At 36.5% G+C, this 15,434-nt stretch overlaps 1 protein-coding gene and 1 long non-coding RNA gene across 23 annotated transcripts in view; one reads left to right on the top strand and one right to left on the bottom strand.

Moving 5' to 3' along the window:
* The first annotated feature begins 51 nt into the window (after positions 1-51).
* Positions 52-5,883, top strand: LOC101748824. 3 transcript variants are annotated; one of them, XR_005858916.2, is made up of 5 exons: positions 52-297; positions 581-653; positions 1,105-1,192; positions 2,682-2,833; positions 5,650-5,883. It is a non-coding gene; the product is annotated as an uncharacterized LOC101748824 (long non-coding RNA). The 3 variants fall into 3 exon arrangements; XR_005858915.2 differs by lacking the exon at positions 5,650-5,883 and adding an exon at positions 3,794-4,494; XR_006938748.1 differs by having other exon boundaries at positions 52-653.
* BCLAF1 (BCL2-associated transcription factor 1) overlaps positions 4,582-15,434 on the bottom strand; it is a 26,270-nt gene continuing 15,417 nt past the window's right edge. For 13 of the 20 annotated variants that reach the window (XM_040698400.2, XM_040698407.2, XM_015284179.4 and 10 more), the window contains 7 exons: positions 14,384-14,489; positions 13,369-13,453; positions 12,522-12,697; positions 11,195-11,375; positions 8,041-8,187; positions 5,182-5,391; positions 4,582-5,030 (listed from right to left, as the gene is read on the bottom strand). In XM_040698400.2, the coding sequence (XP_040554334.1) occupies positions 5,025-5,030; positions 5,182-5,391; positions 8,041-8,187; positions 11,195-11,375; positions 12,522-12,697; positions 13,369-13,453; positions 14,384-14,489 (911 nt within the window). In that variant the 3' untranslated portion in view covers positions 4,582-5,024. Of the gene's footprint in view, positions 5,031-5,181; positions 5,392-8,040; positions 8,188-11,194; positions 11,376-12,222; positions 12,389-12,521; positions 12,698-13,368; positions 13,454-14,383; positions 14,490-15,434 lie in introns of those variants that run through there. The other 7 variants (XM_040698403.2, XM_040698402.2, XM_015284180.4 and 4 more) reach the window with 3 other exon arrangements.

Here is a 15,434-nt window from a genome sequence, read left to right as displayed (position 1 = left end):
GAGGGCCGGGGGCGGGCCGCTCCCGCGAGGCGCGTCGGGAGGGGGCAGTTTGAATGCCGCCGGCACGGCGGTTGGTGCCCGCTGCCGCTGCCATCGCCCGCGCCCCGAACGGACACCGCGGCGACTGAGGAGGAACCGCCTCTACCGGCGGGAGTCTGCCCGGGGCGTACGGCTGGGGGGCAGCGAGCCACGTCTGGCTTAGCTTTGGGAAGATGGGGCCTGAAAGGAAGGTCTTAACAGCCTCTGTGGACATCGCGATCGTTCCAACGCTATACACCTGTGTGACTTCAGAAACAGGTGCACAAAACCTCCAGCTTGCTTTGCATCTCTAATCCCGGCTCCTGAAAGCAGGCAAGCAGCATCCAACTCCGTTTTATAACAGGACAACCTGAACGCTCGTCTCCTTGTGTGCTCAAGTGAAACAGGGAATAACATCTTTTAAAAAATCTCCCATTTATGCCTTCCTGTGATAATGTAAACAATAAAAAAAATCGCGCTAAGTTTACTATTAACTTCAGGATAGCTAAGGTAAGGTCCCTTTGTCTTTGGCCACCATAAAACAACGTAGTATCTCTCCCAGGACCCAAAGGAAGGGAAAAGCACAGAAAGGACTTCTGTCCTCACTCTGGAACGTCAAGCATTCAGCTCCTTAGGTAAGTAAGCAATAGTCCTCAAACCGTTAAGCTTCAGTGAGGGAAAGATCCTAAAAGTCCTTTCACCTTAACAGTAGTCTGCTTTCAAAGAACATCAAACACAGTAAGTACCTCGGTACAGCACAGTGATGTAGGGTATTTTATGAGAAAAGGAACCCAGAGGTGTGCAATAATAGAACACTGTACTCATGAACAGAAGAAACTCCTTGGGGCAGCAGGACTTAACTGTGTTACAGCTCTTCAGCTGCTAACCACTATTATAGAAAGGTTATGTCACATCCATACACCAGCTGCATCCTATTGGGACAAACTAATGGGCTGGGTAGAGCACTCCCGGTGAGAAGCGCCTCCAGCACAGTAATACCTATGCCACTCTGAGGCACCCAATTAACTACATTTGTCCATTGATTTTTAGCTGTGTCAAGGAAGTCTGTACTTGTTTTCTCACCAGGTGGATGAAACAATGAGTCAAAGAAATAAACTATGTTTCAGGTCTGCATGCCGTTAATCATTTGACTGGTTGAAAGAACTACGGCAAGGTAAGTTTCAAGAAAGGACATAGTATCACATCAGAAGACAAAACTAGACTATTAAAAGTCAGTATAGTATGCAAAGCTTTTTGTTTGCTTGCTTTAAATCTCACCAAGATTTGAGTAGTACTGCCTCATTACTTCAAACCAGATCTTGAGCAACAGCAAAAGAAACATGGAAATTTTTCCTCCAGCTGTGTGGTTATTGCTGTATCTGTTCAGAACTTGGACTCTCAAAAAGCAGCTTGCACTGTTCTCAATAATACTGGTTTTGAAGTTGTCAAAAAGTTGAGATAAATTGCTAATTCCAGGACATCGTCTTTATTCCTGTTTACAGGAATGCCTCAGTAACAGCTCCTAAACATAAAACTATCCTGCAACACTTGGGTGGAATGCAACTGCTATTGCTTTCTCATGCAGTTACTATTGTGGCTATTATTCATAACTTGTAACGTGGATTGATCTTGAGACAAAATACAAAGGAAAGAGGACTTATAAATTGGTATTTAGAAAACTGTACAACAGTATTTGCCTTCAGAAAATATATTCACCCACTGCTCCAACATCTCCTTACCAAAGGAGGGAAAGCGTCCACAGAGCTGGAAAAAGGCAGGTATCTCAAATATAACCTCACAACAGAGGCAATTTTAGTTTTAACTGCATCATCATCTATAACTGCTTTGGAACTGCAGGTTCCAGCAGGGAACAGGTACTTGCTAACTTGAAGCATTCATTTCTATGCAATTCTAAAGAGCACAGAGGTGACCTGCTTCATCTACTTACAAAAGGACTTTGTGAAAGGACAGCTTTGATAAATGAGGAGGAGTGATGTGGGGCTTACAAACTGATGCTTTTAGAGGCAAATGAAAGCTATAGAGTGAGAACTCTTCTGCACACTCACTAAGTGCCAACACAGCAAAGCTAACACAGGAAAGGTTTCATCATTATGTAGGTGTTTGTTTTTACAGTTATGCTGCTGATTGTCTCTGGAAAGTAAGAAGATGTGAGGCTTAATTCTAAACCAAGAAAATGAACAAGTGCATACTGTCTAGACGAGCAACATAGCTGTTACAGTTTATTTTCCTATAAAAATGAACGTATGATTTCCTCTGAACTGTGTACCATGAGGAGATGAAGGAGATTCAGGAACTCTTGCATTGCTGGAGAGCAGCAAGTTAGAATGAATTACTTAATTCAAAGTGTAATTTGAACACCTGACACAGGAAGGAAGCTTGAGCCCTCCTTCTCCTGCCCAGGATCTGTCAATGACAGTCTTTAGCTTTCAGCAAGAGAAATACAGAATGCACCAAATACTTCCAATTCACTAGTCATACAACTACTTCAGCAGATCTGAAAACTCCAAAGCACATTTTCCTTATTAATTCCATCACAACTGTGAAAATTCACTATTCATATTGAAGAACTAGGTAGTATGCTAAACGCTTAATTTTATAGTCAAGAAAAATTCTGAGCCCAATTTACTTTCTACTTCTTATAGATCTCTGATTATCTGAAATGAAGCACTCAAACTTACAGCTGTCACCATCTCTCCTGTAATTAAGACATTATGTTTACTAAAAAATGCACTCAAGTTACGTAGAATTTAAGAAGAAAGGATTTTTATGACCTAACCTACAGATAAATCTAAAGGTAAGGCTATGTAATGATCACATGCCATTATCAAAGCAATCTGTACTAGATTACTCTGCACATTCAATGAAGCAGAAAACTTAGGCAGGAACAACCTTTCTTAAAAACTAACAAGGTCATCACACCAATCCAGCTTCAACTTGAGCTAGATGATGCTGACTATCTCTTCTGAGGTTATGATAGTAAAGCTTGGTCCTATTCGTTAGTTTCACATAGATGGTGTAGTTAGTCCCATTAAGATCGGCTCTGACACTGTCAGTATACCAGTTTATTGTTCTGCTCCTTTTCTTGCTTCTAATTCAGTATACATAAGTTACATGCAAGATTTACTTAGAAAAATAATCAGTTCACATTTCAAATGGTTATTAAAAGATGCACTGTACATACAAAAGCAGGTTTTGCAAAAAGGGTATAGTCTGCCTAAACTTCCTTAAACGTAAGGCAGAAATTATCCTTTAGTACCCACCACTGAAGGACAAATGTTAATCCTATTTCCCTTTCTACACAGATGCTGGTACAGTAGTGTAATCTGAAATCCACTTTCTTCAAATACAGTTAGAACACACTTTTTTTGCCTTCTATTATTTAGCGTGGATAAGTCAGATGGTTAACTACTAACGAAACTAGTAGGAGAGCATATGTATAAGACAAATACATTTTCATTTTAACCACTTTTTTTTTTTAAATACTGTAGACTGACTCCTACACTTTAATTACAATTTTGAAAGGGTGCAACTATTTAGGAAAAATCAGTGTAAAAGACTAACTCATTTCTCACAGCCTCCGCTAACAACTTTTATCATCAAGTTACAACTGCAGACTTCTACACTGGGTAAAGTGGAATAGTAAGAGCATGTATTTCCAGGGCACAGTAACAGAATACTTCATATAATCATTTATTATATTCCAAGTATTTTTACTGATTCAAATTTCAACGTAACTTGCTTTGTATATTTTCAGGGGAATGTGTTGGGTTGGTGCTTGTTTTCCCTCCAAGATTTCACTTAAGGCTGTTGATGTGATGTGAAGACTTAAAGACTTACTCTTGCCAGATCACTTACCTGAAGAGGGGATTCCATATAAAAAAAAAAGAGGCAATTTAACAAATTGAAACAAAGATTGATATAAATGCGACATTGATAGTGCCATCAATTTCTTAACTAAAATGTGGAAGATTAAGCTACTGACTTAAAGCTGAAACTATAATCCTTGTTGACTCTGAAAATACTACCTCTAATCATGGACAGCACCTTTTTCTTGCAGTGAGTTTAAACTACAAGTTTAAAAAACCTTAAACATAGTACTGTGTTACCCTTGACAAGAGAAGTGTCTTTCGATGACAAAAGACATCACAAGGTATCCATAATACATGACTAACCTGTTCTGGACACGAGTTACAGAATTAAGACAGCTGTAGGTAGTTTTCTACAAACTGTAGAAATGGCAGAGAGCACTCCAGTTTTCAGACCTGTTCAGAGTTCCTAGCACCAGTGGTTTGGAAGCAGGTTTCTAAAATTCATATTCCAAAAGAGAAATAATCTTGAAACTCACTGAAGAATTCATATACATATGTATTCCTCAAGCTACTAGAGAACAGTGACAGTTACACTCTTTTAGTTTCTCTCTCTAGCGTGAGAATAAAAATTAATTTAACATTTCAAGACCTCCTGTAAATGTGATTCTGTGATTCTTGTGAACTAATGTATAATCAACCTCACACATGATTTTGTATTCACATTATGACTGGATAACTGTCATTAAAAACGTTTTTAATAAAAAAAGCAACACAGAAGTAGCAATCAGCTGATAAAAAATGCTCCTCCAAGATTTCAGGTGTGCAGAGCTGCAAGTTTACTTCAGAATAAAACACAGACATAGGGGAGAATCAAAACTTTTAAGAGTTGTACTTGACCATGTATTTGGACAAAGCAGAATTACACTGCATATAACAAACAGTAAAATTTCTTAAAAGTTGTTACAAATATTTTACTTTCTAACTGTACGATCATTAACATAGTTTACTATATCAAGATTTTTTTCCTAAAGGCTTAAAACAGAAAAACAATCCCTCTAAACTACTTCCAACAGTAAAATTTAAGTAAAATGCTTACATTCATTTGACAACAAAAAGAACATATTAAAAATGTTGTGTGGGTGGTGCAAAAGCTGCTCTTTCAGCTTTCTTCCAGGGTTATTCCTGCAGAAAGAAAGAAAACAGTCTTCTTGTAAACAGTTAATAACCAAACGCTAAAGAAAATTTTTCCAAGTGATCTTCCACCTCCCCTCCAACAATCACCTGAGATTCAGTGAGAAAATTTATATATTTTGCACTTCACCTAGCTGCTTACCTTTTCCTCCTTGCGTCTGTCCTTTTCTTCATTGTTCTCCATCGTTTCTTCTTCATCTTCCACAATCCCATCCCCTTGGTATTTGTCATGTGTCCACTTCGGACTGCTACCTGACTTTTTGAAGTTAAAACGCCCTCTGCCACGCTGGAAAGTACCACGGCCCCTTCCTCGTTTGGCCCAATAATCCACACCATCATCTCTGTCATCGTGCTATAATATACCAAACAATAAGGTTACAACACCTCTTAAATGCTGTACTCTGAACCAAATTATACTATGCATAGAAAAAACAATGAAGAAAAAAACTGAAAACAATGCAATAAACTGTATACTACATTATGAAACATATCCCTACAATTCATAACACTATAACTAGAAGTACCTTGAAAACTTGATTTAAGAGTCAATATTAACTGTGGGTATGTCCACTGCAAGTAACAAACCAAACCTGTCACTTTATTTTTTCAGTCATCAGAAATAAGTACTCACTAGTTGTTAACAAGGAAGGAAGGAACTCTAAAGGAAGGAACTCTAAAGGAAGGAACTCTAAAGGAAGGAACTCTAAAGGAAGGAACTCTAAAGGAAGGAACTCTAAAGGAAGGAACTCTAAAGGAAGGAACTCTAAAGGAAGGAACTCTAAAGGAAGGAACTCTAAAGGAAGGAACTCTAAAGGAAGGAACTCTAAAGGAAGGAACTCTAAAGGAAGGAACTCTAAAGGAAGGAACTCTAAAGGAAGGAACTCTAAAGGAAGGAACTCTAAAGGAAGGAACTCTAAAGGAAGGAACTCTAAAGGAAGGAACTCTAAAGGAAGGAACTCTAAAGGAAGGAACTCTAAAGGAAGGAACTCTAAAGGAAGGAACTCTAAAGGAAGGAACTCTAAAGGAAGGAACTCTAAAGGAAGGAACTCTAAAGGAAGGAACTCTAAAGGAAGGAACTCTAAAGGAAGGAACTCTAAAGGAAGGAACTCTAAAGGAAGGAACTCTAAAGGAAGGAACTCTAAAGGAAGGAACTCTAAAGGAAGGAACTCTAAAGGAAGGAACTCTAAAGGAAGGAACTCTAAAGGAAGGAACTCTAAAGGAAGGAACTCTAAAGGAAGGAACTCTAAAGGAAGGAACTCTAAAGGAAGGAACTCTAAAGGAAGGAACTCTAAAGGAAGGAACTCTAAAGGAAGGAACTCTAAAGGAAGGAACTCTAAAGGAAGGAACTCTAAAGGAAGGAACTCTAAAGGAAGGAACTCTAAAGGAAGGAACTCTAAAGGAAGGAACTCTAAAGGAAGGAACTCTAAAGGAAGGAACTCTAAAGGAAGGAACTCTAAAGGAAGGAACTCTAAAGGAAGGAACTCTAAAGGAAGGAACTCTAAAGGAAGGAACTCTAAAGGAAGGAACTCTAAAGGAAGGAACTCTAAAGGAAGGAACTCTAAAGGAAGGAACTCTAAAGGAAGGAACTCTAAAGGAAGGAACTCTAAAGGAAGGAACTCTAAAGGAAGGAACTCTAAAGGAAGGAACTCTAAAGGAAGGAACTCTAAAGGAAGGAACTCTAAAGGAAGGAACTCTAAAGGAAGGAACTCTAAAGGAAGGAACTCTAAAGGAATGTGCTTTTTATTTATTTTTTACTTTTAAGGCAGAGAGAATTCTTTATACTTAAGGAAAGATAACTGAAGGCAGTTTTCAGAAACCCTGCTTTACTTGTGCAAGGTAAGGCAAATCATTTTTAAACTACTGAGATCTGATATTAATAAGCGTTACGTTTGCTAACTTGGTAATAAACAGTCTTAGAGAACTGTCTTCTGACAAACATTCCATGCACTACGTGGACACGATAGAAAATTATTTAATATAAAATGTTTACACTTGGAAGAATAATGAACACCTGCTCCAATATCTACTTTTTTTAACTTGTGATTTGGAAAGAAATCCAAACTATTAAACATAAGTAGCTTACTATTATATATCATTCGAGTATTTACACAGTGGCTTTTTTTTTCTTGAATAAACATTCCTGAAGATGACAAAACTAACAGCTCTAGTCAGTCATTTTTTTTTCCTAGTTATCGTATTCACTAAGAAGTTCCACATGATCACATCTATCTATATGCAGGTGGAAACAGGGAGAAAACTTTGTATGCACATGCAAATTGAAGTTGCGTTACTTATTGGATTACCTGTTAATATATTTGTGGGGAAAAAAAATACTACAGGAGAAGGTCTTATTTTTACTAACTAATGCTTTTCAAGGGTGAAACGATATCCTTACAGGTTGGCATTGTTAGAGAAATCAGCTGCAGCAAAGACTAAATATTCAGCACACTAAGCTACTTACTGGTTAGTTCTATCAACAGTTCTCCATTCATAATCCAGAAGGGGGAAAAAGAGGCATAACTAAGGTCACTTATGCCTATCATAATACTCAGGTAATAAAAGAAAGGCTGCTAATAGCAGAGTCGGCCCACATCCATCCACAAATACTGTTAGCTTTCCTGATCTTTCACTTTAGTGTGTTTCTAGATAAACGTAAAAACAAAGCTTGGATGCCACAAATCCATGAAGATACAGCACAAGTCTTTTTGCTTTTGTTTTTCATATCTTTAGCCAGAGTATGCCTTCTTCCCTATCTCACTGATAAATACGTTTTAGAGGAGAATTCTACCTTGAGCTTTAGTTACCTCCAGCCTGCTGCAGAAAGACAAGAGAAGCTGAACTAGGCACTGCAAGAGCTCCGCTATTTTCTTGATTACGTAACTGCAGTCACTCTTTGAACATGCATGCGACTTTTGTAGCTGCCAATCTCCTTAACACCAGACATCAAAACACACTCGGAAAAAAACAAAAGCATGCATAAGATAGAATTCTCTACACCCACCAAGAAATATTTCTTGCTTTTTGGGGTATATTCAGGATCCCACTCCTCTTCCTTCGGTCTCTTTTGAAAAGTAGTATTTGAGTTGCTGGGACCAGTATTTGTTCCAGCAAAGACTCCTCTGGCTCTTCCTCTGCCCCTAATTCGAAACTGATTAACCAAAATGTTATTTTATTTAAGCCATTTACATAAAACCACAACAAAAAAACTCAAGCTTTTCTGCTACTGAAAATGCTCATTTTGTTCTTAAAACTTTAAAAACTATTTTTATTTAAAGTTACATATTACCTTAAGTAATATATTCACTTTGAATAATTCATTCACTTCGAAATAATGATTCTACTAAACGTACGAGTTAAAACACACTTGAGTTCTTGGTATGAATTAACCTACATTCACCAAAGTGAAATTTCCTTTGCTGGTAATGCAGTCTGCTGCAACAAAGGTCGGAAGAAGCTTCTGAAGCTGTTTGCAGACAAAAACAGACAGAAAAACCTAGACTGAAGGAGGGAAAAAACTTTCACAGGGGAAAGTGAAGTCACTTATGGAGACATATCCATTACGAGAAAATGATTTTAGAATCCATACAAATAATGCATTCTGCAAGCAACTGTCCGCTTTGTGCCACTCATTCTCAATTGAGATTCAGTTATGCATTTTAATGCAGATTACCTTTCAAATGAGTTAACACTCCTTATCCCGAAAAACAACTCTACCTACTGTATAGAGGAACAACCTTGAAGTACCTTTACTGTTCTTTATCATAAATTAACAGAATTTTAGGATGACAACATTAAAAAGTCTCACTGCAGTATAGAAAATATTTAACTCAGAGTACACTGAGTAGTAATATATCCAGTTTCCTCAGAACGCAAGTCTTTAGCTTGCAGAAAGTATTAAGCAGGAATTTATCCACACATTCCCCATTTAAGAGAAGAATGGTGAGGTTAGGAAGATAATCTTATTAAAACCCTATTACAGAACATGCTTTCTATATACAACCTAATCTTCAGAGTCTTCAGAGCTAACAGAACTTGGACTGGAAATTAATTTCATTTATTAAAACAAAGTATGACCCATAAACAGACAAAGATGTAATTAACTTGAAGAAAAAAAGAGAGTTCTATGCACACCTAATCCAGTAAGTTCCAGCACCTCTAATGCAGAATTTATGCTGGACAGCTTTCAAAGTGCTTTGAATCAGTTTGAAAAAGTCAAGTAAACAGCTACAAAAACTTCCAATATACTTCAGAAACTATAAACATTCTACTTATCCTTATCTCTGTTTTCCTACTTCAAAATTATTCAGTGCATTTATGGCTTTATGCTATATAAAACAAGCATGGAATTCAGTATTCCAGCCTATCAGTAAGCATTAGTGAAAAGTCAACACTAACTTAACAACAAACTGACAGTTTAGCTTAGAGAAAGATTTCCTCTAACCAGTCAGCCACAGTCTCCCCACAGTCTTACAGCTTCCTGTTTTAGGGAATATTTACAACAAGAATATTTTCTTTACTCCAAAACCAAGGTAGTACTTACTTGAGTTCAGACACTATTAGCCTAAATCACAAAGACATTTCTACATCAGCCATCTAGCAGCTCACAATATTACCCAGTCTGTACCCTGAAGCGGAATATTTATGTCAACAGGTTGGCCTATTTAAATACTCCTCTTCAGTTATTGTTTGGTTGATAAGCATGTGTGACCACATATCTTATTACAGAACATCAATCAGTTATTAATGTATAGTCTAACTGGCAGTCACCATTAGTCATATTATTAGTAACTAATAAATTTCCACCTCATAGGTACTTAAATTTCACATGAAGTACTATCTCTCTTTAAAACATGTATAATCTGATTTTATAAAGCAGTAAAACTGGCACTGATTATGAGATTTTTTTTAAAAAAACCTTATTCTCTTCATTAGAGGAGAGGATTTTAAGCTCTATTTTTAACCATGTGCTACCTTATGAACCCAGGAATTAAGCGGTAGTGTCATATACGATATCTGCACCATCAAAGTGTTGACACATTTACATCACACACCTGTTCCTTTGTTAATTATATATAAGAACAAGAAAGAGGGAAAATGGAATTTTTAGCATTAGAGATTTAGAACTTGGATTATTTTTCTTTTTAAAAAAAGCAGCTACAACTCCCAAGATTGAAGATTCAAACCTTAAGCGCTGCACATCTCACACACATTTTAGACACTCTTCTCTGCAGTTCAAAACTCATTTTGCACTACTACAAACAAGGCATATCTATATCAAACAATGCCTTTTTACCTTATTTTGTCTAAAATACAGACTACACGAAGAAACTACTGGGAAAAGCATGTAATTACTCCTACCCATTGTCTTTTGTCCTCCCACAAACAGACCTTCAAGGCATTTTTGTTTTTTGTACTGCCGTTTTTATTTCCAAGGCCTCTTCTATTACTTCTAAATCTTTTCTAATGCTGCCACATTTCCCAATAAGTTACATTAACATGCAATTTTTACCTAAAAAATATTATGAAGACCATGAAGGTCAACACTGTATTTTCCAAACCACAATGCTAAAACACATTCCGGAACTAGATTAATTTGCTTGCATGCTTATTGTGGCTAGTCCAGGCTAGAGAAACACTGGAAAGTAGCAAGTGTACCACCTCCTCTCCCCAGTATAGTTCTTTTCCAGCACTGGCACCCATGTTTCATTGTGCACCATTCTCTATTAAATAATTTGTAGACATCACACACGGAGACCAAACTAAATTTGGAAGTTATGGAGAAAAGAAAACAAACTTAACAGGTAATAGATCACAAGATCTCATCTTTATAGAAAGATCAGTTTTAATATCCTGTTAGGAAATGACGTAATTACAAAACAGCAAGGAAGGAATAAACAAGAAATCATTTTTCCAATCCTTACACTTGGGTCTCTAATATTATACTATTGAATATGTACACACCAAATAAGACTTCTATTGGACAATGCTGAAAGAAAAAGCACTGCAAAATTGGTACACCATGTAAAAGAACTCAAGAATCATGATTATGAAAAAAGTCTACACTAACATTAAGTACTGCAACAATTCATTTAATCTGTTACACTATTGTTACAGTCTTCATCATCTGGGGGAAGAACAGGAGAAACGCAACTTACAAAGGTGCCTCTTGGCCTGCTGACTCCTGCAAAACCAGAGTATTCTTTCTGTTCGTGGTGAGTTTTGAACTCTTCATCTCTTTCTTTCTTGCAATCCTTTTCTTCTCGAGAACTGGATGAAGAAGAAGATGGAGAGGAAGATGGGGAAGATCTAGCACGGTCTTGCTCTCTTTTTTGCTTACTGAAAAATAAAAAGATACACTGTGTGCTATTTTAAAAGCACTAGATAGACTGTAACATGCTATACTAAAAGGGGTTTCTTTATATTTTACGAAAAAAACTATTCCCCATCTGGTTATAAAGCCACACGTATATGTAACATATTTCAGATGCTAAGGCAAGATATAGTTTCACTTTCCAGCCTCTTCTTAGACATTTAAATGGACTAAATGTATGCTATTACTAGTGAGTTGGAAAACAGCAGTCTGCAAACCGCAAAGAGTTCTTCTAGGTTGCCATTAAGAGGTTCTGTTACTTTTAAGATCTGCCTTTCTCTGAGGCAGAAAAAAAAAACAGAAACCAAAGGGAATAAAACCCTCAAGGCAAAGCTTTACAGAAATTTTACATAATTCAGTTTGCACACTGTTGAGAACATACAATATGGGCTGCCCTATGAAGATGCCTGTACGAATTGCCAGTGGAAAGTAATGTGGATACCAGAGTCAGAAAGTATATGGGAAACAGGAAGCATAAGAATTCATTGTATACCCAGTACAAAGCAGGATAATAAATCCCACAGCAAGACTTTTGGTAATCCCCTACAGTTCTAATTTGACCCAATTTACAAGATAACATTATTCAAAGGAAGGTTATACCTGATGAAACTCTTACCACTGCTACACAGTATCCACTGAAATATGCTAACCTTTATTTCCTTAGAAAATAGCCCACTGGCTTTAGAAGAGAAAAAAATAAAAAAGATTCCCCTTCTCACCCATGTTAAATCTAAGTATCAGTAAGATTCTCATACTCTGGGTGTTATGAGTTGAAAAAGTGCGGAATCAAGCATAACGAACCAAAGTTCTTACACAAATTGTTTATAGAAATGTACTGCATTGAAGTCCAACCTCCTGATGTAGCCTGGATAATAGGACAGATTAATTTGTCATTTTTTTTTTCAGTGTTAGCTTGCTATTCCAAAGTTTTTGTCCTCATCCACCATAAGCCGTGTAAAAGACAGATAATACATATTTGCTGTAAAACAAATAATTTTATTTGTTTAAATTTAAACGTTCCATTAAACATTGAAAATTGAAAGCAATTAAGCTTACAATTACAAAAGGTTAATTAGAAGCTAAAAACCTATATAGAGATTTCAAACATTTACCTGTCATCTTTGTAAGATTTGTAATCCTTGTAATCTTTTGAAGTTTTCTCCTGCTTTCTTGACCCACTGGATTCCCTGGAGCCCTTTGAGTCTCCTCGCTCTTTACTTCGCTCTTTTCTACGGCGGTCAATGTCATGCCGAAGATCAGCAGAATCACATCTTAATTTTTTATCTCCCTGTAAGCAAAAACACGTTTCTGACTGAGATTTTGAAAAGAAAACATCCAGAAGAGAATCTGTGGAGGTGAACTGTGCCTCGATTTTCAAGAAGACAAGACAGAATTTACAACAATTCCTTAGCACATAAGTTGAGCTTAAGTGAATGCCCTTTACAGGCTACATGTGAGAACAGCTAAGATTTTACATTTTAAACAAGTGGTCCCATTGAGCCAACAGGACATCTATTTTCTGATGCAGACTGACCTTAACGTCTACTAAGATATCCTATCAGAAAATACATTTTTTCCTGTTAATTATCACTAGCAGATCACATGTACCTTTATAAATTCAGCCATACTACTGTGTACCTCAGCACTTTTTTCTCCTCCTATTCTTTGTCCTTGGACACAAAATGTGCCAAGAAGCAACCAAAAGAAAGGAAGTTAGGAGGCATTTTGATCCTATATGCCATAATATCAGCATACTCATGTCGTGCTACACAAACTGGCTTCTTGGTAAGACATTTTACTCACAGAAAAAAAGTTTTCAAATGCAAATAATCCACATAATGTAAGTTGTTCTAAAAGACTGATAGACACAAACTCACATGAAGATAGAAGTTCATATTCAAAGGGAGAAACAACACATTAAGTTTAGAAATAGATACTTAACGTTTACTTAGAACCTACTTTTTGACTTTCTTCTTTAAAGACCCTCTCTTCACCTGCTAAACGGGTATGCTTCCTCAGGGCACTTGGAGAGATGTCAATCCTCCTAAATGTAAAATAAAAGCAGTGTCTAGCCATATGCATATGCAACTCTTTATGGCCTCACACAGTTCAACAGAAGTCTGAATAACAAGGCACTTTAGCAGCAGAACAAACTCTTGCATATGAAGTCCCACCATCAGAATACAGAAACAAGCTAAAAATTAAAAACCTTGGTTTCGTTCTGTGAAGTACACTAAAAGATAAATACACTAAAACAGCTGTTTGATTTTTCACATTTCCAGGAGAGATTTCAAGATAACAGTTATTCCAGAAGATCAGAACATATAGCCAGTTTGATATCCAACCTTCAAAAAGAACATCAACACTGATAGCTTGTTGTATAGTTTAAGTTCCTTCTCAGTTCAGAGATCTTACAAAGTTGAAAACTGAGATAACACGACACACAACACAAATACAGTACACTGCATCATGTAACCAAAAGCATATGATCAGAAATTACAACTGCATGTCTATCTTCTTACCTTCCATGCTCTCAGATTTCAAGAGAAAAAAACTGCTATAAACTAATAGATACTAAAAGTAAAGTGATACGAGATGGAACATCTCACAGTGAAGAATAAAGCTGAAGATAAAAAGAAGCCCTGTACATGCAAGACATTTCTCAATATTCCAGCACTGTATGTGAGAAAAGTAAATATATCCCAAAGGAGATGCAGAGGTAGAAAAGACATCTGCTATAAAGACATAGATGAAGTCAGAGTTGATTCATCTGAGTTTTCTTTTACCAAAATGTTTTTGTTTGATTTTGGTTTTTTTCCCGGGTTTGTTGTTGTTGTTTTGTGTGTTCTTTTTTTTGTTTGTATTTGCACAGAAATCAACAAAGTATTACATACAGAACAGAAATAAATACTTTGAGTTCTTGAACAAGAAATATTAGCAGATATTATTTGAGACATAAGCAATTAACATATACCTATGTATTTCTGGGCTCTTTTGCCGAGTGCAGTGCTCTTCTGTTGCTTTTTGATATGCAGTGAACCTCTCATTTAGGGTCATTCCAGCTGACTTGAAGTATTGCTCTGTTGGTTACAATAGAAAAACACTGTTTCATTAGTTTAATTCACCTGACAGGTATTTTACTCCTGACAGAAAGGCAAGTAGCAGGCAAAAACAATATTTTCAGTAAATATATCAGAACAACAAGCAAGTGTTGGCTTTTCCTATTCTTACACATTCTGTAATCCAAACAAAGATACAGTGCACAGAATCACTGCAAATCTACTTATAACTACACCGTGGCTGTATTAGATCTAATTCAAGCATCATACATGGACTAGACTTGTTCATTTTCAATGACATTCTTCTCTAATGAAATAAAGGAACAATTTAAGTGATTTTCTACTTTGTCCGTAAGAAAAAAAAATAAGATTACTTCAAGTCACGTATATTTGCAAGAAGTACATTTTACAATCTCAACTTTAAGTTAGCGTTAATTCAGTGAAAAGATTTTAAGTAATGTATGCCTCAATAACTACACGGATGACCTAATAACAAGTCATTTCTTAAAATAATACCATTTGTTGATTTGAAGTTTTAACGATAACGATTCAGGACAATTAACACATCCAAATGTAAATAAATTCATTTAAGCATCTGGCATCTTGGCAAACCTGACAACTTCTCTGACAAATTTTCTCTTGCTTTCAGAGACAGTTAAATTAGCAACAGCAAAACTCATTTTCAAACCAGCTCAACAAATGTGTTTAAATGTAATATAGAAATACATAAAGTCATGAGCTATGAAATGTTACATATGAAGCAAGCTATCTGCTTAACAGGTCAACATACATCTGTATCAACTTACCGCCCGGCATCCAGTATTTGTCTCATAACCAACCATTAAAACTTGAAACGGCCACTACAAGGGTAGTGCCTCAATCATAATTCCATCAAACACAGGAATTTGAGCTAGCAACTCTGTTTTTATGCCATTTTTGCCAGGAAGACAGAAGGTTCAACTTTGC

Source organism: Gallus gallus, chromosome 3 (genome assembly GCF_016699485.2).
Source record: "Gallus gallus isolate bGalGal1 chromosome 3, bGalGal1.mat.broiler.GRCg7b, whole genome shotgun sequence".
NCBI lineage: Eukaryota > Metazoa > Chordata > Aves > Galliformes > Phasianidae > Gallus > Gallus gallus.
Note: the sequence above shows the minus strand (reverse complement) of the source record. Positions and strands in the feature narration are given on the sequence as shown.